This window comes from Myotis daubentonii, chromosome 8 (genome assembly GCF_963259705.1).
Source record: "Myotis daubentonii chromosome 8, mMyoDau2.1, whole genome shotgun sequence".
In the NCBI taxonomy this organism is placed as follows: domain Eukaryota; kingdom Metazoa; phylum Chordata; class Mammalia; order Chiroptera; family Vespertilionidae; genus Myotis; species Myotis daubentonii.
In genome coordinates, this window is record NC_081847.1 from 29085370 (window position 1) to 29110343 (window position 24974).

General features: G+C 45.7%; 1 protein-coding gene across 2 annotated transcripts in view; it reads left to right on the plus strand.

Moving 5' to 3' along the window:
* Positions 1 to 351: 351 nt before the first annotated feature.
* Positions 352 to 24974, plus strand: part of FERMT1 (FERM domain containing kindlin 1) — a 31849-nt gene continuing 7226 nt past the window's right edge. Inside the window, exons 1-10 of one of the 2 annotated variants that reach the window (XM_059705585.1) lie at positions 352 to 957; positions 3946 to 4117; positions 5513 to 5746; positions 9651 to 9797; positions 11073 to 11286; positions 14350 to 14452; positions 17908 to 18015; positions 19707 to 19838; positions 21864 to 21913; positions 24244 to 24368. In XM_059705585.1, the coding sequence (XP_059561568.1) occupies positions 3967 to 4117; positions 5513 to 5746; positions 9651 to 9797; positions 11073 to 11286; positions 14350 to 14452; positions 17908 to 18015; positions 19707 to 19838; positions 21864 to 21913; positions 24244 to 24368 (1264 nt within the window). In that variant the 5' untranslated portion in view covers positions 352 to 957; positions 3946 to 3966. Of the gene's footprint in view, positions 958 to 3896; positions 4118 to 5512; positions 5747 to 9650; positions 9798 to 11072; positions 11287 to 14349; positions 14453 to 17907; positions 18016 to 19706; positions 19839 to 21863; positions 21914 to 24243; positions 24369 to 24974 lie in introns of both variants that reach the window. The other variant, XM_059705584.1, reaches the window with a different exon arrangement.

Consider the following 24974-nt stretch of genomic DNA (forward strand, 5'->3'; position numbering starts at 1 on the left):
CTGAGCTCGGCTCAAGGCCTGGCACAAAATAAACACTCTACAAATGTGTGTAATATGAACGAAGGCGTGGAGAGGTTGTGTAAATTCCCCGAGGTCACCCACCCTTCACCGCTCCCTTGGGAAGTGAATCCGACAGGAAGGTGGCCAGCCGGGCTGGGTGTGAATCTGGGGTGAGCCACCCCAGACTTCCGCGTGGGGCGTGCCCTTAGGGTGCTCGGGGTCTTCCATGGTGCGTACTTTGGGCGCCTCACCCTCCTCGGGGGGTTACATCACCCTCTTACTCAGAGACCGACCGCTTTCGTGTCTCCCACCGGGCGCCTCCAGGCTCTGTAAAGGGGAGTTTCTAGCCCGGAGCTGGGAGTCTCTGGGCCGGGGCGTTCCCTAGTGTGAGCCATGGCTGTACCTGGAGGGCAGGGGAAAAGGAGCCGGGCTTTAATAACCTGTGCTCGTCCGGAGGGCGCCGGGGGAACCGGGAAAACTGAAGGCGATCTCAGGTAGCAAGATCGGAGCAGGGAGTGAGCGTGTGCCCCAGGTCCCCTCTCCTCCCCACGCCCCCGCCCCCGCGCCGCGGAGCAGCCCTTGGACCACCCTTTGCCCTTAAAAAGGCTGCGGAGCGCGCCTCCTCTCCCGGGAGCGAGACCCAGCAGGCCCGGCGCCGAGCGTGCCCTCGCCTGCCGAGCCGGGCGCTGGCCGCAGTGCCCCGGAGGCCGCGGGGCGGGAACTGTGCACCCGGCTCGCCGCGTCCGCGCCCGCGTCCGGCTGGGGGCGGGCGCCGCGCCTCGGCGGGAGGTCCCGTGCCTCCTCGTCCGCCGCAGCCCAGCCGAGCTGCAGCCGCGACCGTGCGCCCCCGGAGCCCGCCCCCGACTCCGCCTGGGTGGCCTCCGTCCTGGCCTCTAGGGGCGCAACCCTCCACGTGCAGGTCTGCGAGGCTGCACGCCACGGGCTCCGAGAAAGAAGGTGGGTGCCGAGGGGCTAGGGCTAGAGCGGGCGGAAGATCGGTAGGGAGCGGAGGCTTAGGTGGGCCCCGACCCCTGCCCCCTGACTCTCTCCAGCTCGCTTTCACTTAAATGGCTGTTGAATTAAAAAGAACGCCCTTGGCGAGCGGCAACCTCCTGCAGCCTTGCGCAGCGCGCCACGCCAAGTAAACTGTCCCGCCGTGGCTGCTGCCTGCATGGGGGGTAAGGGGCGGTTTGCCACCCACCCACTATCCACCCGGGACCCCGGACCCTGCAGAACTGACAAAAGACTGGCCTTCCGAAACGCACGCTCTGATCTTCCAGGGGAAGAAGCATGGAGGCTCTTTCCCTATCGATCTATCTATCATCTGTCTGTCTAATGATCAATCTATCATCCTTTGTCTCGTTTTCTGGTCTGTCTGCCTTCCTTATTAACTTCTTTTCTGCCCACCACCCTGTCCCTCTGTCTCACTTTCATTCCTGCATTTTCTCGAAAGGACAGGAGGAGGTAGGCAGCCGGGCCTCATTCGCCCCAGGCAGGCATTTCTGCTGGTGGCCTTGCTTCTTGTTCTGGCCTCTAAGATGCCCTTTCGCGGTTGAAGTTCGCTGCTCTGCTCAACAAGTAGCAGCTTGCTGCGGATGAGAAATTCAATAAAAATGAAGGCGCGGAAAGATAGGGTCGGAATGTGGGAAAACCAGATTGTCTAATTTTAGCCTGGGTTTGTTGTGAGGGAATCACCATCTGTTGCCTCAATGAGAAGTGTTTTGATTGCCCAGGTAAGGAAAGAAAAGACCTTTATGTATGATTGCTCATGGACTCACCTTCAAAGACAAGTTATTTTCTTTATGGACGAAACGTTGTAAATAACTAAACTCCAGGTCATAGCATTTGAGAAATTGTAAAGCTGTTAAAGTCAAACAGCTCAATGCCCTGTTAGGAGTTTGTCTGTGAAGGTGATATCTTTATTGTCTCCTCACTGGGAAAGATTTACATGAGTAGAAGTGCTTAGTAAAGGCTACGGAGGGTTTAGCTCATGTATTCTTAAGAGTTTTATTTCCTATTGGTGTTGCAACAGTATCAAGGATGTGTCCCGGTGTGGTGGTTAAGAGTTTAAAGTTAGAAAGACCTAGATTTCCGTCTGGGCTCTCTCTACCATCTAACTTGCTGTGTGCTTTCCGGCAAGTTGCCTACCTTCTCTGGTCCTGGGCTTCCTCGTTTCTAAATGGGATTGCTGACAGGGCGGAGACAACACAAGAATAGTAGTTAACACAGAATACACCACCCAGTAAGTACATAATAAACAGTACTTGGGGCTGATGAAGAGGAAGGGGGTAGTTAGGCCTGATACACCCATGGCACGGCTGCCCCAGCAAAGGGGTCTGCAGATTCACGTATGTGCATGGGAAGGGACAAGCATTATTACATCACTGGCGTCCCTCTGGTCATAAAAACATTAGGAGCTACTTCTGAACTTTTGAATTGATTCAAACAAATAAAATCTGTCCTATGCCTATTCAGAATTGCATGTTTATCTATTTTGTGTATTTTGAGAAACTCTGAGGCTTGCAATTATGAACAGTTTCAAATAAACACTAAATTGGTATGACCCTGGTGGATTAATGATTGCTTATTATTAAAAATAGTGTTCCTCAGAAGCCACTATAGTCCCTGGCTTGATCTTGTTGTGGGCGGGTGGAGGGAGGAACTGAGCCCTGGAGCTAATGTTTCACTGGGCTGTTTCAACTCAGAAGTGTGAGCCACAGACTGGTATCACAGGGAGTTTGTTATGCATGCAGGGTCCACCGAGACCTGCTGAATAGAACCTGCATGTTAATGCGATCTGGAGGGGAATTTTGGGCACTTTCGGTTTGATCAGCCCTTTTTTAGGAATTTGAGTGCACCAATGTGTTTTTTTAATAGGTCTTTATGAAAACATGGAGTTCTCATAAGCTGTCTTTACCTAGCCAAGTGAAAAAGATTTATCACTTACATGACTGATTTTGATTTAAAATCTTTAGATAGCCAGGAGACATATTATCACTTGCTTTCTGTTTACAAGTAACAGAGAGCCCAGCCAGTGTTGCTCAGTGGTTGAGCCAGTCAACCCATGAACCAAGAGGTCATAGGTTTGATTCCTGTTCAGAGCACATGCCTGAGTTGCGGGCTCTATCCCCAGTAGGGGGTGTGCAGGAGGCAGCTAATCATTGTTTCTCTCTCATCATTGATGTTTCTATCTCTCTCCCTCTCCCTCCTTCTCTCCTAAAATCAATAAAAAAAACATACTTAAAACTAACAGAGAGCTAATATTTTAAGTTCTGCCAAGTCTGGATTCCAGGGTTCCTATTACCCCCTTGAGACGTTTCTGTTTTGATACTGCTTAGCTGAAATAGACACTATTTTGCTGTATTTTTAGTTTTTGAATTTTCATACTGGAAGATGTCATTAATATTTATAGAAGGAACATAATAATACATATGTATTATATTACAGATAGAGAAAGATTTTAATGACATCCTTTTAAAATCAGCTTTATTAAGGTATAATTTGCATACAACAGAATGTATTCAATGGTACATTTAAAATCTGTGTGTTTTCTTGTATGCGAATTATCCTCAATAAAGTGGATTCTTTTTAAAGGTATCATCAAGGATTGCCATGATTTGTTGCCTGCTGCTAGAATAGTTCAGAGAAGATCAAGAAAAGTCAATAGAGAGGGAAAATGAAGGTTGATGCATTGGGCAGGCACAGAAAATAAAAAGCCCAGTGGTCTTGGGAGAAATGAAAGATAAATTTAGAAGGCGTGAGACCCTTTGTATAATACTTTCTTGTCTTTAAAATTAAGATGCTGATTTAATACCTGAGGCACTGAGAATGCCGCAGATTTTTTTCAAGATGAGGCCGAAATAAAAAAAGTAAACGTAAAAACGTTTTGCTCTGCCGGGTCTCCTCATGTTCTGATCTCTGTCCACCCTTCGCCCTTCGATGCAGCAGACACCCGCATTTGCCACGATGCTCTCAGCCAATGACTTTGCATCTGCTTCTTGGGAGCTCGTGGTCCGAGTGGACCGTCCAGATGAAGAGGAGCAGAAAGACGTCACCCTGACAGTGTCCGGGGACCTGCACGTTGGGGGGGTGATGCTCAAGTTAGTAGAGAAGATCAGTAAGTGTCTGTTTTGTTCTGGTGTCTCTATATCTGAAACCCTCTCTGTTGCATCGCCGCTGATCTAAGTTGTCTGATCACCTATGTTTTTCTGATCCTTTATCTGGTAATGGCCCAGAGAGCTAGCACCCTTCCCCCAAGAAGAAGAGAACTGAGGGGCCCTGCAAGAGTCTCAGACTAACCCGCCCCTAACAACCCTTGTAAAAACTTGACTCCCTGGTGACAAACCAAAGCTTCCCGGTAGGTAAAATGCCCTGTTTCCACAAGAATGGGCCCATTCTACGGGTGACATCTAGGGTGACCGCAGGCTTTTTCCAAGGTGCTGGACTCCTGTTAGTGCTTGGTTGCTCAGTGATAAAGTCAGCTTGGTGCTAATTTGTCTTTTAACACATACCCACCGGTTGCTACTCTCTCTTCTTAAACAGAGAAAGAGAAATCTTCAGGGTCAGAGTTTCACATCGGGAGTCAACACGATCAACCTAGAATTTAATAATGTTCTGTTTGCCTTGTATTTATTTCTATCTTCTAAGGCCATGGGTGTGGGCTCTTCGTTGACACTAGTGAAAGAAAGCCCAGTGAATTTTCCAAGTCGTGTAACCACCACCCAGGTCAAGAAATAGAACATTACTTGTTCCCCCAGCCCAGTCTCGTACCTGACCCCTCCTTGTCACTGCCCCGCCAAAGGTAGCCACTAAGTTAAAAAGAGAGGGAAAGAAAGAGAAATCACTTTTTTCAAAGTAAATAACTGGTGGCTCTTCATTTAGCAAAATAAAAGATTGACTATTCACTTTAATGAAGGGAAACGATTCAACGTTGATGCCAACATTGAAGAAGGGGGCAGTTTCCGTGTTGATGCTCACTCTCAGAAAATATTCGGCTCTGATTTCAATGTAGACACTTTGGATACTGGGGATGTGATGGTTCTGATAAAAGAGCTGGGCATTACCGAGAAGGGTGACGTGTCAGCTTTCTAGAACTTCCATGCGGGCTCTGATTGGGTCTGTGGACATCCCCTTGTGATCCAGGGGGGCAAGAATACATTTCTCGTGGAGAAATTATCTTGATTAAACCAAGCAGAGCGCTCCTGGCCTTCCCAGGAAGGATCATGGCGCCGGGAGATTGAAGGAAGAGAACTTCAGCATTTCAAGATGAACAGAATTTGTGTATGTCTGTTTCTTCCGCAGCATTGAAGTATCAGTGATGGTAAGATTCCGGCTGTTTTCTACCTGTCCCGCCTTAGACTCTTTGAAGAGAAGCCAAAAATCGTTGAGCCTAGGGTTGTACCAGGAGATGGGGCGCTGAAGAGCGGCCCTTTGTTGGCATTTTTGCGCACGATGGAATTGACTGGCGTGCCCTCCCTCTCCTTGTACTTCATTGTGTTTTCTATTTTTGCAGACATAGCCCAAGACTGGTCAGACTTTGCCCTTTGGTGGGAACAAAAGCGTTGCTGGCTCCTGAAAACGCACTGGACCCTGGACAAATGTGGAGTCCAGGCAGATGCAAAGCTCGTCTTCACCCCTCAGCATAAAATGCTTCGCCTGCGCCTGCCGAACGTGAAGACGGTGCGGTTGCGAGTCAGCTTCTCGGCTGTGGTGTTCAGAGCTGTCAGTGATATCTGCAAAGCCCTGAGTGAGTACCCCGGAGGGGCCCCTGTGCCCTTTGGACTTTGGGGCAGGAAAATGCTGTGTGCTCCCTGCCTGTGCTCCCAGAGTACGCCCTCCTTAGGAAGCACACTTTTCAAACCCAATTTTGCGGACTGGAGCCATTGAAGTGGCGTTAATCCAAACGGGACATTACTGAGATACTTCAGATTCATTTTCACAAAGCTTAAAACTGCTTCAAAAGAGATGTATACTCAGAAGAAACAAGCCCATTACAATCCCCCAAATTCATTTCTCTTAGCCATAGTAAATCATCATTATATTTAAGACAAACAAAAAAAGAGTTCCATTAAGCCATTATCACCTTGGAGCCAATGCATCTTTATTAGTTTTGAGAGAATGGTGGAGTAATGTCTTCATTGCTTCTCTTACACTTGGCTCCAATAGCCCTATCCACAAAAATCCTGCGCAGAAAAGTACACTTAATTATGGAATGGAACGAATTGATACCATCTCATAAGTTTAAGAGCCATTAAGGACAGCATCACCCAAACCCTTTCTTTTTTTTTTTTTGTGGGACTTCCTTAGTGGAAGCAAACCCTGCCTTGTGAGGGTGTTCTTATTTTATATTAGAGACCCAGTGCACGGATTCGTGCACCGTTGGTGTCCCTCAGCCTGGCCTGTGCCCTCTAGCAATCTGGGACCCCTCTGGTTTCGGCCTGTTCTGGCAGTCCAACATCCCTCAAGGGATGTAGTAGTGAGCAAAGTGGCAAGTGGCCAGGGAGGAGCCCGGGCCCGGGCCGGCACCACACCACTCCCACTCATCCCGGCCCTGCTGCACCTGCTGCCACAGAGGCAGGAGAGGCTTGCACCACCGCAGCTGTGCTCACCAGCTATGAGCCCGGCACTCTGGCACCCGTCAGCTGAGTGGTGCTCCCGCTGTGGGAACACACTGACAACCAGGTTGCAGCTCCTTCATTGAGTGTCTGCCCCCTGGTGGTGGTCAGTGCACATCATAGCAACCGGTCAAGCAATGGTCAAGCAGTCGACCGGTCGCTTAGAGTTTTATATAGAGAGATTTTTTTGAAAGTGTGTAGGTAAATTCTTTGGTCCCAAGGCTAAGATCTATCTTCCCCATGAAGCTTTAAACTGCTCATTCATTCCTTCAACAAACATGTATTACAACTAGAGGCCCGATGCATGAAGATTCGTGCAAGAGTAGGCCTTCCTTCCCCCAGCTGCTGGCACCGGCTTTCCTCTGGCACCCGGGACCTGGGCTGCTTTGCTCCGGCCACTGCCAGGCACCTGGCACCCAGGCTGCTTTGCTCCGGCCACCGCCAGGCACCCACCGGGACCTGGGCTGCTTCGCTCCAGCCACTGCCACCACCCACCCAGTTCCCTGTGGTTCCCCATCTGGTCCAGCGGTCATTCTGGTCGTGATGCTTACGGCCTCTGGCCCTTTGTAATATAGGATTAGGCAAGCACTGTGGTGAATACTAAGGGTATGTTAGTCATAAAAAGTAGCCCCAAATCTCTTCCCTCCTGAAGCTTACATTCCAGTGTACAGAGACAGAAAATAAATAATAAATGTAAAAACTAAGATGTTAAAAGGAGATGGTAGGGCAAACAGAAAAAATATAATAGTATATATAGACTTGGGAATGCCAGTATTGGGCATTGGAGGCTGGTATGTATTTAACAGGGTGAAGAGAGAAACCTTTTTTTTTTTTTTTTTTTTTGAGCATGCCCAGCACAATGCCTGCACGCATTAGCTGTTTAATAACATGAGTGACAAGTGAACAGAACCTCCCATTATGGAATGTAAGTTCCAAAGTGTCCCTGCTGCTTGGTGAGCACGTGGCAAACACCAGGCACCCTGATTTCAGTAGCATTCTCATGAGGATTGGAAAACCATTTCTTTTTTGTGGGACTAAAAAAAATAAAGATTGAATTACACCAAATGTCGCAGTAGACTGGAAGCACACATCATACCTGGAACCAAATTCTTGAGGTTTTGAAGTAAATAGAAGCAGTCAGATGTTCTTCTCTTTTCCAGATTATCTATCTTCATGGTAGTTCTAAAAGGCCCAACTGGCATTTCTACTAATCTCTTTCTATCTGATCAATAGAAGGTAGGTCAAATTCACCAAAACTATGGGTTTTTCCTCAAGGAAAAGGAAAGGCAAATGTTAGGCTTGGAGATAGGGTTTTGTTTTGTTTTGGTGTTATGTTTTGTTTCTAATGTTTACCACACTGGACATCTTGATTCATCTCTAGGTTATGTGTATAAATTCTGCATTTGAAGTGGTCACAGGTGCCTGCTGCAACCTGATGATCAGACATCCTTGGTTACTGGGGAGAAAATCGAGCTGAACTACCAGCCTCAGTCTCCGCACAAAGCAGTGTTTGAGCTGAGAAGTGGGAGGGATCAGTTCATTTACCTCTGATTCTAGCCACATTCCCTGGCTTTTCCCTGGGATCATAGCGGCTCAGTGTGGTTAATGGCAATGCTAAATGTATTTCATTAAATTTCATTAATAGAGGAAAATGGGGATAATCTTCAGTTCTCCAGAAGCAGACGCTGAGATAAGGATTCCAGTGCAAATATTTATTTATTTGAGGGGGGGGGGGGCGGTAATGCCGGGAAATACTGATAACGAATGGGGACGTGAGACTGGGCAGAGAAGGCCACCAATAAGAGATTGTCCCAGCAGAGACATGCCTCAGAGCCATCCCACCAAGGGCCGAGGGAGCTGGGTGTTAATACGCCACTCATCAGTCACCGGGGCTGCCCTTGGAGAGCATTCATTCTCTGAACTCGTGTGGCCGGTTGCGCTGTATCTGGGCAGAGTAGACTCCGGTGTTCAGAGCAAGCCCATGGGCAGACAGACACATGTCCTAGCTGCCATTGGTAGTCAAGTCGGAGTGCACTGAAAGGGTGAGGCCAAGAAGAGGCGGGCAGGCGCCAACGATGTCTGCCACAGGGATGAAAGTAGCAGCTGGGCATCATGTAAGAAAAGGGCTCTCTGGATCTGTGGTCCATGAAGAAAAAAGGTGGGGCCCTTGGCTGTTGTTTAAAAAACTGAATAAAAAAGATAAGGAGTGGGGGGCAGAAGGGAGAAAGAAAGGGAGGGAAGAGGGAGGGGAAATTGGTAATAAGTAGGTTGCATAAGAATAGCAAAATTTATTTATTTATTTTTTAAATATATTTTATTGATTTTTTTACAGAGAGGAAGGGAGAGAGACAGAGAGTTAGAAACATCGATGAGAGAGAAACATCGATCAGCTGCCTCCTGCACATCTCCTACTGGGGATGTGCCCGCAACCCAGGTACATGCCCTTGACTGGAATCGAACCCGGGACCTTTCAGTCCGCAAGCCGACACTCTATCCACTGAGCCAAACCGGTCTCGGCAAGAATAGCAAAATTTAGATCAACTAAAGGACTTGTATGCATGCATATAAGCGTAACCAATGGACATAAGACACTGGGGGATAGGGGATGCTAGGGGGCTATCTAGGGCGGGGGGATAAAATGGACACATATGTAATACCCTTAGTAATACTTTAAGCAATAAAAAAAAAAAAAAAAAAGAATAGCAAAATTTGGTTGAGGCTGGGTGATGAGTCCATGAATGGGCCATTATACTATTCCCTTTGCTTTAGATACATTTGAAAAATTTTCACAATAAATCAAAAAACAAAATAGAAATTTTACTAGACTATATCTCCCTCCACTATTTGACCTCCCTACACCCTTATTAGTGGGGGGGCTCTCATTCCCCTCTGTTTCTTTAAAAAGTAGTGCAATCTAGTTCTATTACTTCTCCAGAATTTCCTGAGAAATGGTTTCAAATGCCCAACAGGAATTTTTATTTTATTTTATTTTAACTTTTCAGTTTTTCTTCTTTGTTTTTTATACTTATTTATTAGATATTAGAAGACCAGAAGAACTTTCCTTGTTAAAGCCTTCTAGCGACTATTTTAAAAAGAAGAAGAAAAAAGACAAGAATAATAAGGAGCCCTTAATTGAAGACATTTTAAACCTAGAGAATTCTCCAACAATTTCTGGGCCACCAGGTAAGAATTGTGACAGGTGCTTTGTTGTTTTAATTCATTCTTAAAGCCGAGAGTTTCTTAAAATTTTTTTTTGTATTTTTTTAATCCTCATCCAAGATTATTTTTTTTCATTGATTTTTAGACATAGTGGAAGGGACAGAGGAAAGAGGGAGGGAAAGAGGAAAAGAGAGAAATAAACAGAGTGAGAGAGAAACATCAATGGGAGAGAGACACATTGATTGGTTGCCTCCCACTCATGCCCCGGAAATTGAACCTGAGACCCTTTGGTCCTCAAGCGAACTCTAACCACTGAGAACCCGGCCAGAGCAAGAGTTACCTCAATTTTTAAATCCTAGGAACTCTCCTCCCCTCTGCTCTGTCTTTCCTCTTGTCCCTCCCTTCTCCTTTTTCCCCCAGACAAAGAAGGGCTAAAATTGCAAGAGTCCTATGATGAGGAAAGGATATCCAATTAATTTTAGAACTAACAGAATTTTTTTTGACAAGATATGCTTTATAGCTCATTATGTTAATTGCATGTATTATGTTTCTGATGAATTACAAACCTTAATAGAACTGGCTGTGAATTTAAGGGAGGAAACAGATTATTTGGATCACTCAAATATACTTCTGTTTTCCTGGTTCAATCTTCCTGTGACTCTTGTATGAATTCCATTTAAATTTTGCACTGGACATGTAACAGGAGAACAGGTAAAAATTCTAGAAAGGCTTCATTCTTTTCTTGTTATATAAGAATATTAAAAGCTAGCTTGTTTGCAACGTTTGAGGGTTTTCTTGCATAGTATATTCCAGTGCAAAGAATGAAAGGAATTATTTGCACTTTTCATATGCAAAGTAAAGGCAGATGATATATAAACCATTAATTAGCTGGGTTCTTAAAATTGGCAAGTGCTGCTATTTCTTTAAAGAATTTGCCCAAAATATAGTCTGTACATACATTCTGTGAGATCTCTGGTTCTCCAATAGCGTGAAAACTCACAGCTCACGCAGAGGCATTTTGAATTGTTGAGAAGGACATCGCCTCCCACACTTGTGTGGTTGACTGTGGAAGCTTTTACAGCCTGTCAGTTCCCAAGTTTTCAGCAGCTAAACATTCAGGCAAGAGCTTTACCCGTGCATAACTCCTCCCGCATCAGTCATGACTCCTCTGATTATTTTAAATGTTACAACTATTTAAATTCAAAATCCATTTCAGTGTCAGCAATCTGTACTTACTTTTCCAGAGATTTCCACTCCTTGAATCTCGTATCCTAGTGTGTGTTCCCCTTTGCCTTACAGTAAGTCCTGGCTTGTACAGTAAAACCATGACTCCCACGTATGACCCCGTCAACGGAACGCCGGTGTCATCCACCATGACCTGGTTCAGTGACAGCCCTTTGACCGAACAAAACTGCAACATCCTCGCATTCAGCCAACCCCCGCAGTCCCCGGAGGCGCTGGCTGACATGTACCAGTCCCGGTCCCTGGTCGATAAAACCAAGCTTAACGCAGGGTAAGGATGTGGCTCCGTGTTGCTTCTCTGTGAACTGACACTGTGATGTAGTAAGAGATGCCACAGAGACGGGGAGAGGTTGTTTATTTTCTAAATTAGAGTGCCTGGGGTTTGCACACTGCTAGCAAAAGTCAGGACTGACTATCCTATCTAATAAAAGAGAAACATGGTAATTGGCGTACGACCAATACCCTTTTCATTGGCTAATCAGCGAGATATGCAAATTAACTGTCAGCCAAGATGGCGGCCGGCAGCCAGGCAGCTTGAAACTAACATGAGGCTTGGTTGCCTCAGTGACGGAGGAAACCAGCGTTCCCCGCCTGCCGCTGCCTCTGAGCGGGCAGTTTAAGAAACTCTGTAACAAATACGCCCAACTTCAGCCAGCAGATTGGCAACATTGTAAGCAAAGGCCAGAAACCTACTTTCAGCCGGAGGCCTAAGAGCTGGAGCCAAGCCTCAAGCTAAAGCTGGCCCAGAATAAAAAAAAAAAAAAAAAAAAAAAAGGAAAAAAGGAGCGTTTGGGAGCTTCAGTCACCCCCAGCCTGAAAACAGCCCTCAGCCCCTCACCCAGACTGGCCAGGAACCCCAGTGGGGACCCCCACCCTGATCCAGGACACCCTTCAGGGCAAACCAGCCGGCCCCACCCGTGCACCAGGCCTCTATCCTATATAGTAAAAGGGTAATATGCCTCCCAGAACCGGGATCAGCGGAGCCGTGAGGCCTCCCGGCACTGGAATCAGCGTGACAGGGGGCAGCGCCCAAACCCCTGACCGCCCTGCGGCTCTGTGTGTGACAGGGGGCGGGGCCACAACCTCCCTATCCACCCTGCTCTGTGCCTGATAGGGGGGAGCTCCCCCCCCCACGGGCCCTGCTCTGTGTGTGACGGGGTAGAGCCATAACCTCCCCATCAGCCCTGCCCTGAGTGTGAGAGTGGCAGCGCCCCAACCCCCTGATCCGCCCTGCTCTGTGGGTGATAGAGGGCAGCACCCCAACCCCCTGATGGGCCCTGCTCTGTGCGTGACAGGGGTTGCTCCACAACCTCCCCATCGGCCCTGCCTTGAGTGTGACAGGGGACGGCGCCCCAACCCCCAATCGGCCCTGCTCTGAGCCCGACCAGGGGCTGCACCTAGGGATTGGGCCTGCCCTCTGCCACCCGGGAGCAGGCCTAAGCCAGCAGGTCGTTATCTCCCGAGGGGTCCCAGACTGCGAGAGGGCACAGGCCAGGCTGAGGGACCTCCCCTCCCCCGCGAGTGCACAAATTTTTGTGCACCGGGCCTCTAGTAGCAACAAAAAGGATAAAACAAGGCCTTTGGTCATTTCAATACATGTAAAGTGTGACGTCCCTCATGTGTTGGGGTAACCCAATGGTTTACCATATGCGAATAGGAATTCTTTCCCCCTGAGGTGTGCAAAGTGTATTTTATGGGGGGTCGAGCAGTTCGTAAGTGGGTTGGAACCCATGGGTCAGGGGGAGGCCCAAGGTGGCCCACCTGCCCGCACTGTCTTGTAGAATGCCGCTTCTCTCTGCAGGCGTTCTAGAGCAAGTCCAGCTTTGCCTCAAGCGGGCTCAGAAGACACACTCAAACTATTTCTCAGACCACTGGCTCTTTTCACTCCCCACTGTTCACCAAATAAAGTCAGCTTGTGGGCAGCATTCCACTCCCTGTGATATCTGGCCCAGCACTGTCTTCCTGTCCTACTGTGTACCCCGCCCCCATGGTGCACCCGAGGCCTCTCCTCCCCTCCTGCTCTCCAGTCAGCCCTGCCCATCCTTTAAGGCCCAGTCACTCTCTCCTTCTTAGATGTCACCATTCAAGATCGTCACTTCTCTGTAGTTCTCATACTTTGCTTGCCCAGTGTCACTCTCTTCCTTTATTAGGAGGCTTGGTCTCTCCCACTGGACCACGTCCTTTGGGATGGAGATTGCATCTTGGGGGCTAATTTAATAGAAGTTCAAGCCATTTTCCTTCAGTGTTACTGGCTGGCATTCATGCCCACCTGGTTTTGTGGTTACTGTTTAATCGTCATCCCTCCACCTCTCACCATTACCCAGTGTGTGTGTTTTGTCAACCTTAGGACTAAACTATCCAGTATAGGAGTCACTAGCCACATGTGGATATTTACATCTAAATTTGAATTTAATTAAAATGGAAATGTGGCACTAGCCACATGTAAATCTTCAGTAGCCACATGTGGCTAGTGCAGCCGTGGGCAAACTACGGCCCGTCCGGCCCGTTTGAAATGAATAAAACTACTGAAAAAAAAGACCGTACCCTTTTATGTAATGATGTTTACTTTGGATTTATATTAGTTCACACAAACACTCCATCCATGCTTTTGTTCCGGCCCTCCGGTCCAGTTTAAGAACCCATTGTGGCCCTCGAGTCAAAAAGTTTGCCTATCCCTGGGCTAGTGGCTACTCTATTGGACAGGGCCATACAGAATGTTGTTGTAATTGTAGAAAGTTCTAGACAATAAGATAGAGCCAGTTTTGGGTCGGACCACCCAGTGTAGGGGAGAGGCTGTGCAGGTAGTCACCGGTATAGGGGAGAGGCTGTGCAGGCAGTCACCCGTGTAGGGGAGAGGCTGTGCAGGCAGTCACCCAGTGTAGGGGAGAGGCTGTGCGGGCAGTCAGCAAGTGCAGATTCTCATTCTGGCTCCACCACGAGGTACAGGACCTTAAGCGTAAACAGAGTCACTGAGACTATTTTAACATCTATAAAACTGAGAAAATAAAAACTGCTCTGGCAGAAAAATAAATAAATAAATAATATATAAATATCTATACACACACATACCTAGCATTGGGAAAGCTGTAAGATAAAATATAGCTATAAGCTAGTTTCAAGTCCCTCCCTTACTGGTTTTTGGTCACATTACTTACTCGGATTTTGTTCAAGGAGATGTGTGCATATAATGTAAATGTATATAACATATTACATGGTGCATTTATTACATAGAACATATTATATAACATAGATAACATGTAAACATATTATATAATGCTGTAACATATATGTATAAAACTGATCGACTTTTGTAACTCATCTGACTGTTTTCCAGTTGGCTGGACTCCTCGCGTTCCCTCATGGAACAGGGCATCCAGGAGGATGAGCAGCTGCTGTTACGATTTAAATACTACACCTTCTTTGACCTGAATCCCAAAGTAAGATCCTCTTTCTCTATTCTCCCTCTCTTTTTAAATATGAATCCATGGAAGTGTACAGCTGAGTCATTTAGTCGTCAAAGTTAGGATTAACGTGTGTAATCTTCTGCTACCTCTTCAGAGTTAGATCAGTAAATGCCTTCTGCTCCCTGGTTTGCATCTTCGGGTTCTAGCGAGCTTGGTCAGCTGCCGCGACTGTGTGGGAGTCTCTGGGGGTCTTCGTGCCCAGCAGGTGCATGCTCCCCTCTCCATTCACAGGAACAAGAAGAGAGCGTTCGGGGAGCCAGAGTGCTTAGCGTTTGGGAAGGAGGCGTTGTCAGGACCTAGGTTAAGAGCAGGTTCTCATGAATAAACCAGGACCCCATGATGGCGTACCGCAGACTCCCCACGGTGGCTATGAGAAAGAGGGGTCATCTATGTAAATAAAGGCCCGGCTAGTCTCCAGGTCGCATCTGAGGTGTGTGTCTCCCACCTGAAGTTTACTGGGCAACTGATTCCTCTCCCTGGCCCTGATTTGCCCGTTCGTGCAGTTGTGAGTCACCAGATAAATGACCAAAATGTAGAAAATAGAAACTGGGTCACTGCTTCTCTGAGTGCACAGGGCGGTTCATCGCACTGTTCCCGCCCAGTTTGGTGTTTGGCGTTGCTCTATCCATGTCCTCACTGCCGGACACGCGTTCGACGGGCTTGCCTCGGGCCACCTGTTCCGCGCAGACCCTTTTCTCACCCACAGCAGTGCCACTGCCTCTTGTGGCACATCCTTCCCCTCGGTCATTTTCTCCACGAACAGCCCTTCCTCATTCGAAGATTACAAAAAGTGTTCTCTTCATGGTTCCTCCTCATAGGTTTAGTTGTTATGTTTAGATTTTTTATAAGTCGTTTGAGATATAATTCACATACCATACATTTCACCCATTTACTCGGTACGAATGAATGGTTTTTAGTATATTCACTGAGTTGTGCAACTATCACCACCGTCTCATTTCAGAACACCTTCCTAACAAGAAACTCATTATCCACCAGGAGCCGCTCTCCCTTCCCTCCCAACCCCCCGGCCCTAGGCAAGCATCAGTCAGTCTTCCTTCTGTCCCTACGGATTTGCCTATCCTGGACGTTTCATATAAATGGGGTTATATAATATGTGGTACTTTGTGACTAGTTTCTTTCATTTAGCATAATATTTTCAAGGTCAATTCATATTGTACCACGAACCGGTATTTCGTTTCTTTTTATTGTCAAATAATATCCCGTTGAATGTATGTGCCACATTTTATTTATCTATTCATCAGTTGATGGACATTTGGAATGATTCTACTTGGGGGTTATTATGAAGAATGCTACTAAGAACATTCATGTACAGGTTTGGGTTTTGTTTTTTGGTTTGTTTGTTTTTTTTACTTCTTTTTATTGTGGTAAAACATACATAACAATTGCCATTTTAACCATTTTTTAATTGTTTTTTAAAGATTTTCTCCCAGTAAATAGCTTATCTTTTCTTTTTTTAAAATGTATTTTTAATTGATATTTAGAGAGGACGGGAAAGGGAGAAACATCAACACTGAGAGAGAATCATTGATTGGCTGCCTCATGCACACCCCCTACTGGGGATCAGCCAGCAACCCAGTCATGTGCCCTTGACCAGAATCGAACTTGGGACCCTTCAGTCCACAGGCCGATGCTCTATCCACTGAACCAAACCAGCTAGGGCCATTTTAATCATTTTTAGGTCCACAATTCAGTGGCATTAAGTACATTTATAGTGTTATGAAGCTACCACCATTGTCCATTTCCAGAACATTTTTTTATCATCCTATACAAAAACTCTGTACCCATTAAACAATAACTCCCCATTTAACCCTTCCTCCAGCCCTGTAACCTCTGTTCTACTTCCGATCTTTATGAATTTGCCTATTGAAGGTACTTCATAAAAGTGGAATCACACAATAGTTGTCCTTTTGTGTCTGGCTTATTTCACTTAGTATAATATCTTATAGTTGTAACGTGCATGAGAATTCCATTCCTTCTGAAGGCTGGATGATATCCCATTGTGTGTATATACTACATTGTGTTTATTTATTCATCCATTTATGGGCATTGGGGTTGTTTCTGCCTTTTGGCTATTGTGAATAATGCTATGGTGAGCATTGGTGTCCACGTATCTGTTTAAGTCCCTCTTTTCCTTTTTTTTTTTTTCGCTATATACTTACAAGTGGAATTGCTGGATCATACTCTATGTTTAACTTTTTGAGGAGCTACCAAACTGTTTTCCATAGAGGCTGCACCATAGTCCCACCAGCAATGAATAAGGGTTCCAATTTCTCCACATCCTCAGTAACATTTGTTATGATCTGTCTTTTGCATTAGAGCCTACTGAGTGTGAAGTGGTATCTCATTGTCTATCTGTAATTGATATTTTTGGGATGATGAGAGATTGTTTTTTTTATTTTGGATTTTTCTTTTCCAAATGTCAAGGCATTGTTAACACTCTAGTCTTGAATTCTTTCTTCCCCTGCGGCTATAAAATCCCATTTTTATTTTATATTAAACTTATATACATATATAGGTCTGTTTCTAGATACTGTTATTGACATTTTGCCTATCACTATATGAATACCACACCATTTTAGTTGCTGCAGCTTTATAATATGTTTTAATGTCTGGGAGAACAGGTGTCTTCCCAATATTGTTCTTTTTCAAAATGTTCCTCATGATATTCAAAATTCGTGTGAGGGGCTCGGCTCTTGCAGCACTGGCTGCCTCGCCCACTGGTCGTTGCAGGTCTTTCTGCCGTCCACATCTCTGTATTATATAGGATTGTTTTTTCCAGCTTAACTTAAAAATTAGCTTGTATAAAGTTTTATTTAAAAATCCCTATCAGCCCTGGCTAATATGGCTAAGATGGTTGGGCATCAACCCATCCTGGGCATGGTTCAATTTCTGGTCAGGGCACACGCCCGGGTTTGGGGCTTGATTCCAGTGAGGGATATGCAGGAGGCAGTAATCAATGTTATGCTCTGACATTGACATTTATCTCTCTCCCTCTCCCTTCCTCTCTCTCTAAAACTCAACAAAATGAAATAAAATAAAAATTCCTATCAGATTCTGATTAGGATTGCACTGAGTTTGCAGATCAGCAATCCCTCCTCCTTTTATTGGTTATCACATAAACCAATTTTACTGTCTGCTTTTCATACCAATAAGAATGTGAAGTGATGGAATCTAAGATGGGTTGGTTGGGCCCCTTGAAGAAACCCTGGGAAATATTTTGAGAAAGTTCTAAATTCAGAAATAAAAAGAGCTGGGGCAGTGTGTCCCTTTTAGTTACCTGAACTAAAGTTCAGGGCATCTGTCTAACAAGGAAGGGCCTGCCATTCCAGAATTTTGTATTGTGGAATGTGAATGTGCCCCCCACACCACCACCACCACCACACACACATAACTCTTTCTTTCTCTAGTATGATGCTGTCCGGATAAACCAGCTCTACGAACAAGCCAGGTGGGCCATTGTCTTAGAAGAAATTGACTGCACAGAGGAAGAAATGTTGATCTTTGCAGCACTGCAGGTATGGGAACTTCAGGACCTCCTCTCTGGAAGGAGACAAAGCAAGTTTGTTTTGCTTAAGTTTCCCTGTATTCATACTGGCCTTTTCTTGGAAGAAAGCACTAAAAATGAGGGGAGTGAATTAGAATTTTATTTTTGTTTACAGGGGGAGTGCGATGGCGCTCCGCGGCACTTTTAGGGAAAGAGAGCCCCCCCCCCCCCACCCGGCCGGCACTTTTAGGGGGGAAGGCGGGAGGAGCGCGGTCGCGATCCGCCGGCACTTTTGGGGCGAGAAGGAGGAGGAGCGCGGTCGCGCTCCCCCGGCACTTTTGGGGGGGAAGATAGGAGGCACTCAAAGCAATTTAGCCCAGGATGCGCCCGTTAATGGAACGGGTCATTAATTGTGGAAAGTTACCGCCGCAGTCAGCAGGCGCAAATGCCCCACAGAAATGCCGTTTGAACAGCCCGGTTCGACCAAGTGCGGTCGCAATGTCACAGCAAAAGGGCTGCCGGAATCACACCCGCCCTCCCCTCCCCATCCATCCCGACCAGAACCCATCCCGCTCGCACCCCACCTCCCCCGCAATCCTGCTGTTTAAACTTTGGCAAGCCGCTAACTCCGTAACTTGTGGCAACTTTTTACCTTCCTGTCTGGAGAGTTGGGGAGGGAGGGCGCACTAGGATGAATTCTCGGAGCTGGAAGAGTTTTAAAAAGGGGCGCAGACAGGCCGGGAAATGCCCCGCAGATGGGACGGCCCGGGAAAGCAGGGCTCTGCGGCGCCTCCAAGCGGCTCCCCTTCCCCCAGCCATTCCCGCTGCTTCATTCCCGGGCCTCCCGCAGCCCGCGCCCGGCCCCGAACTCGGATCCCTGCAGTCGTCTCCCCTCCGCGCCACCACCCACTCCGCGGGGTGCTCCCTGCCCCATTAGACAGGAAGCTTCCCGCGGACCCCCGTCTGCACTCAATCGTCCCCCCTGCAGCGCCTCCCACGCTGCCCCTCGGCTCTCAGTCCCCGCCGCACCCCTGCCCCGGCAGCAGCAGCGACCCCCTCCCTCCCACCCCGACGGCCCCCTCCCCCTACGTACCGCGAGCACAGCTGTTGCACCCGTGCGACAGGTCTGGAAAGTGTCTTCCCCGCCTCCCCGCGCCCCACCTCCCGCCACCGTGCCCTCCCCTGCGAACCCCCGGGAGCCAGGGCCCGAGCGCAGTGGGCAGCGTCCCCCGGGCGGGGCGCGCAGAGGCGCCCGGGGCTGCGGGCGGTGGTCGCGCTCCGGCCCCCCTCGGCCGGGCGCCCTCCCGCGTGGCCGGGTCTGCGCCCGCCCCAGGCTCCCCGGCCGCCTCTCCAGCGCCGGCCGCCAGGCATTCCCGGCGGGTTCCCCCCTCGCGCTCCATTCCCTTCCATCTTGACTTTTGCCGACGTGGAAATTTTTGTGAATTAGAATTTTAAATGCTCCTTGTACACACATGTGTATAACTGATGTAATTCTGATCTCTTCCCCAATACAAACTCAGCCAGTGATGTAGAAGAGCCGAATCTGAACATGACCAACCCTAGATCTCAGAATGATTCGGGTTAAAATGTCATTTTCTCTGCACAGGAGGGAGATCTCCGTGGAGATGTTTGGTATTACAGGGGAGTTGTCTCCAATAAAAGGAAGAACTGGCTAACAGATTTATTGTGCTTATACCATTTCTAAAACCTGTTTCTCTGCAGTATCACATTAGCAAATTGTCGTCGTCCGCTGAAATACAGGACTTGACAAGTGAGTCTGAGGTCGATGAAGTGGAGGCAGCACTTTCTAATTTGGAAGTGACCCTAGAAGGTGGAAAAGCGGACAACACTTTGGTATGGACTTTTCTGATAACTCCGAACTGTGGCTTTGTTCTGGCTGACCAATGTAGGTGACATTTTGGTTTTTTATCAGAAATAAGAGAGTATTTTGTCTGAATTTGAGAAAAGAAAACATGCTGGTCATCTGACAAGCTTAAAGCTAGCCAGAACTGACCAGCTTTCCCCGGTCAGCTCTGTAAGGGACTATGCCAGCCGTGGGCAAACTACGGCCCTTGAAATGAATAAAACTAAAAAAAAAAAAAAAAAAGACCATACCCTTTTATGTAATGATGTTTACTTTGAATTTATATTAGTTCACACAAACACTCCATCCATGCTTTTGTTCTGGCCCTCCGGTCCAATTTAAGAACCCATTGTGGCCCTCGAGTCAAAAAGTTTGCCCACCCCTGGACTATGCAGTACTATTCTCATTACACTAATGACAATACTATCATTTCACGAGCCTTCTTTGGGATGAGTTGGCCTGGTATGAGAGAAAGACTGCTGAGGACTCCATTCCACTACATGGAACGCGGAATTGGTTCCTTAAGTCTAGAAAGAACCCTCCGTCTACTGTATGGGGCAGCTGTGGAAATAGAGAAAATGCCTGACAGGTAACAAAGCCTTGTTACCTATTTACCTTAGGGGTGGGGAACCTTTTTTTTTTTTTTTTTTTTTTGCCAAGGGCCATTTGGATATTTATAACATTATTCACAGGCCATACAAAATTATTAACTTAAAAATTAGCCTGCTATATTTGGTCAAACATTTCATTAACTCACCCCTGAGGCCTTGGCAGCACCAGACCAAGTGATTTCATGGGCCGGATGGTCCCCACCCCTGATTACCTTTCCACTGGCAAGGCTGACAGAAGTGAGGGCCTTTTTCTGGAACATTATAAACAGTTCCTGAACGCTTTTGACTTTAGTAAAACGTAAAGAAGTGATACAGGTTGATCACATTTTGCTCCTTACCCATGAAATGTGGCTGAATGTCAGCTTTATCATGGGAATGCCCCGCTGCTTGATGCATTTGTTGGGTGCCACACTTTTGTTTAACTTCTTTCATCACGGAAGTGGCTTAAGCACATTGATTCAGAGAGGCGGATCCATAGTAGTTAGATTTTGTAAAAGTAATTGATAAAAATGAGTCACTGTATTCTTATGTATTTAATATGTGTTCGCTTGTGATTAAATTCCTTAACATAGGGAGTTGGTTCATGCAAAGCTAAATACCTGAAACAAACTCAAAGCCAGGGTTCTGCAGGGAGTCAGAGCCTCCTCATGTGTATAGGAGACACCCGCCCCATGAAACTGGAGTTCTTTTTTTGTCTACGTCCACCACTAAATACATACAACAGGAAAGTGTTCCTTCTTAGAATAGATGAAAGTTTCCCTCCTCCCGCCCTCAAGATGTTTTCTGCCAAGGCTTTGTGATGTCAAACAATAGGCTTTTCAGTCTGAAAACAAGCACCAACCTACGCTGTAGAATGAACTTTGAACCAGGTACCTTTGGAGAGTTTAATCAGTAAACCAGGTGTAGCTAGGGTTACTCACTCTGATGCCCAAGTTGTAAAATACTTCTGTTTGTACGTAAAAGTAGTTGTTTCTAACTCAAATGTTTCACTTGAATGGTAGGCACAGGGCATGCTTGGTTAAATTTTTAATCTCTTAATTTTCTGTGACATATACAGAAAAATGAAAACCAGAAATGTACAGCCTACCAAATGAGTATTAAGTTCTCTCCCAAGTCACCATCAAACCAATAACCGGAACTTGGCCAGATGCCACCACAGAGGCCCCTGCATGTGCCCCATCCCACTCCCAACCCTGCCCCACCCCCGTCCCCCTCCCCCAAGGCAACTACTGGATGTGTGGCTAGTGTGACTGAGGAACTGAGTTTGTCATTTTATACCATTGTAATTAATTCAAATTCAAATGGCTACACGTGGTGTGTGGCTACAGCGTTGGGCAGTGCAGATATAAAGGATCAGCACCATTTGTCTAATCACTGCTTATGAAATATTACGTTTTTCCTTAGGAGGACATCACTGACATCCCTAAACTTGCAGATAATCTCAAATTATTTAGGTAAGTCATCCTTAAAGGGAAAAGGGATTACTCATAACAAACCCTTATAGATAAAGAGTCCGGGAGTTTAAATTGAAGATCCATTAAGCCAGCGGTTCTCAACCTGTGGGTCGCGACCCCTGAAAATACATCCTGCATATCAGATATTTACAATTCATAACAGTAGCAAAATTACAGTTATGAAGTAGCAACGAAAATAATTTTATGGTTGGGGGTCACCACAACATGAGGAACTGTATTAAAGGGTCGCGGCATTAGGAAGGTTGAGAACCACTGCAAGCAGATTCATGGTTCAAAGATAAGAGCATCAGACAGACAATGGGCTGATACTAGCTCCACAGCACACGCTGGCTGGGTGACCTTGGGAGCTGTCCTTTTGTCTCTGAGCCTCCGTTTCCTGATCTATAAAATAAGGATATACCTCCTCCTGAGTTTGTTGAGAAGATAAAATAACACATATGAAGCGCTGAGCATGGGGCCTGGCTCATAGTACATGGTGGTGTATACATGGCCAGGGTCAGCCAGAACAAACACAGATGTCAGACTGGAGTTTCTGTGACCGTCCATCTGGGAGGCTCGACTCTGACACCATTTCCCGGTTCTTTCACAGTTTGAAAATCAATTGCCACTAGAACTTGGATCTGAGGCTTATAGAGAGATAACCTTAGTTATCTACCTATTTCTGATTAACGCCTCCACCCCCCCCCCCCCAACCCCTACCAGTCACCTCATGTCCATCAGAAACTGTTAAAAAGGCAGAGAAGTTTTTATTTCACGGGGAAGAAAGGACTGCCATAGCTGTGATGGTGCCAAGGTGTGTTAGGATGAAAGGGATACGGTCCCTTTGAAGTTCTGTCAGTCACTGTGTCACTTCATGGTTTGTTGACTTTTAACAAACCAACACTTCACGGGGTCATTGGCTTGGAAACCAGTTGCTTTTGATAATACGGAATGCAAAGAAAGACTTAGAAAGAATGAAAATGAATCAGGTATAAATGAGAAAAAGGAACCCAAAGGTTTGTCCCTGAGTTCCTACAGCAAGCACGTCAAACTCACAGGCTAACATGGGCCAAATAAACAAGGTTTAAGTTTATGTGGGCCGCAAAAAAACAGAAGCTTCAAATTTCATAGAAACGTAGGTTTATCTCAATAGAGACATACTGAATACAAAGGGCTGAAATAAATCAGTAATTGTTAACATAAAATAATAGAACATTTTAATAAAAAATTAATATTTTTTTTCTTGAACATTAACTTGCCAGACACTGAATAACTGCACAAATTAATAAGCATAACGCAAATAAACCTATTTTTTCTTTTTCTCCAAAAGCAAAGTATTTCCTGTTGCGCACACCAAACAAGTCAGTCCAAGACTAATGACGTGGCAATCAGCTACTAAAATATTTGCTGCAAGTATTAGTGGAGAGAAATGGTGTGCCTGCATGTAAGGCGCGTAAGGGAAATAAATGCAACACAATTATAGTAATCAGTCATTAGTGAATGTTGTAGTTTGTTATTAATAATTATGTATAACAGGATATTGTAAAAATTAAGTTATGAAATTTTATTAAAATGTTTCTTACATACCATTATATTGACTGGGCCATAAAAATATTTGTTGTGGGCCACATGTGGCCCATGGGCCTCGAGTTTGGCATGCTTGTTCTACAGGTTTATTTTCTTTTTAAAATGTGATCTTAGGATGTGGTCTCAAACTAAAGGGTCATTAATAGTTGCAACCATGCATATTATGATAGAGCTACAGAAAAGCAATAATAATTTGAATCCACAAATACATCTTCATAAATCCTATATAATAAAAGTCTAATATGCTAAGTGAGCAATGTTTTCTGGCCCCCAAAGATATCACTGTTAGAAATCTTCCCCCAATATAGAGTCTGTATAGATTAGCTGAAGGTTTTAGTGCTTTCCATGGCTCACTGAGAATTCTCTGGTGATTTCTCTTAAGGGTCAAGAGGAAACTACAGAAGAGGTTACCTATTTTGATATCTGATATTTATGTCTGACAACTTGAAGGTTATGCAGTTCACAATGACAGTTTCTTCAGATCTAAGAAGTGTATGGAAATTTTATATGTCACAGATTCATGGATGTTTCTCACAATTATTATTTATTTAGCACTTATTATTAACCTCTACATCTCAGAGCAAACCCCATTTCTCATTTTTAGAAATGATGTGGCAATTTGCAAATTGTTTTTAAAGATAAAGCATTTGTTGTTTAAAAGTGCGTTTTGATGTGCTTGAAATGTGCAATGTTTCCTACATTTCTGGATGTTGTTTCAACATTTCCCATACTTTCATTTGCAGGCCCAAGAAGCTAATATTAAAAGCTTTCAAACAATATTGGTTTGTCTTTAAAGACACGTCTATAACCTACTTTAAAAATAAGGAACTTGAAGAAGGAGAACCAGTAGAAAAGTTAAATCTTAGAGGTAAGTGGGCTTGTCATGACCCAGCAAGCAAATGAAAGCCAAGACTTCTACCCAGGGAAGCGAGGTTGACTTCCAGTGTGCCCCTGTGTTCAAAAGGCCCCTGCCCGCAGCTCTGGCCCCCCCCTGGCACATGGACCTGGAATGTGGTTTAGTAAACATGGTTATTTATAGTCTGTAGTTTCTTCTTTCCCAGTGTGTTCAAATCTATGAAGTGGTGGTAATTGGTGTCATAAGTATAATACATTGTAGGCTCCTGATAAGCTTTCTGAATTTCAGAACTGTTATGTTTAATTCAGCGAACAGTTATGTTTAATTCAATGTTGCTTTAATGCCTATTTTAATTTCTAAAAGTGACTGTGAGTGTCCTGGTAACTCTATTAGTTGAAATATTATATTAACCCTACACTCAATTCCCTTATCATTGTGGCAATCAGAGAATTTCCTGGGTTTTGAGTTAAGTTCATATTCATAATTGTTCCTATGAGTTAGTTCACATTCATAATGGTTCTTATAGGTTAGGATAGCCAAATCAATCTTAAAACTGAATTCAATTGATGATATATTTTTTAAAATCATAAAAAAAAATATTTTTCTCTATCCATGTTA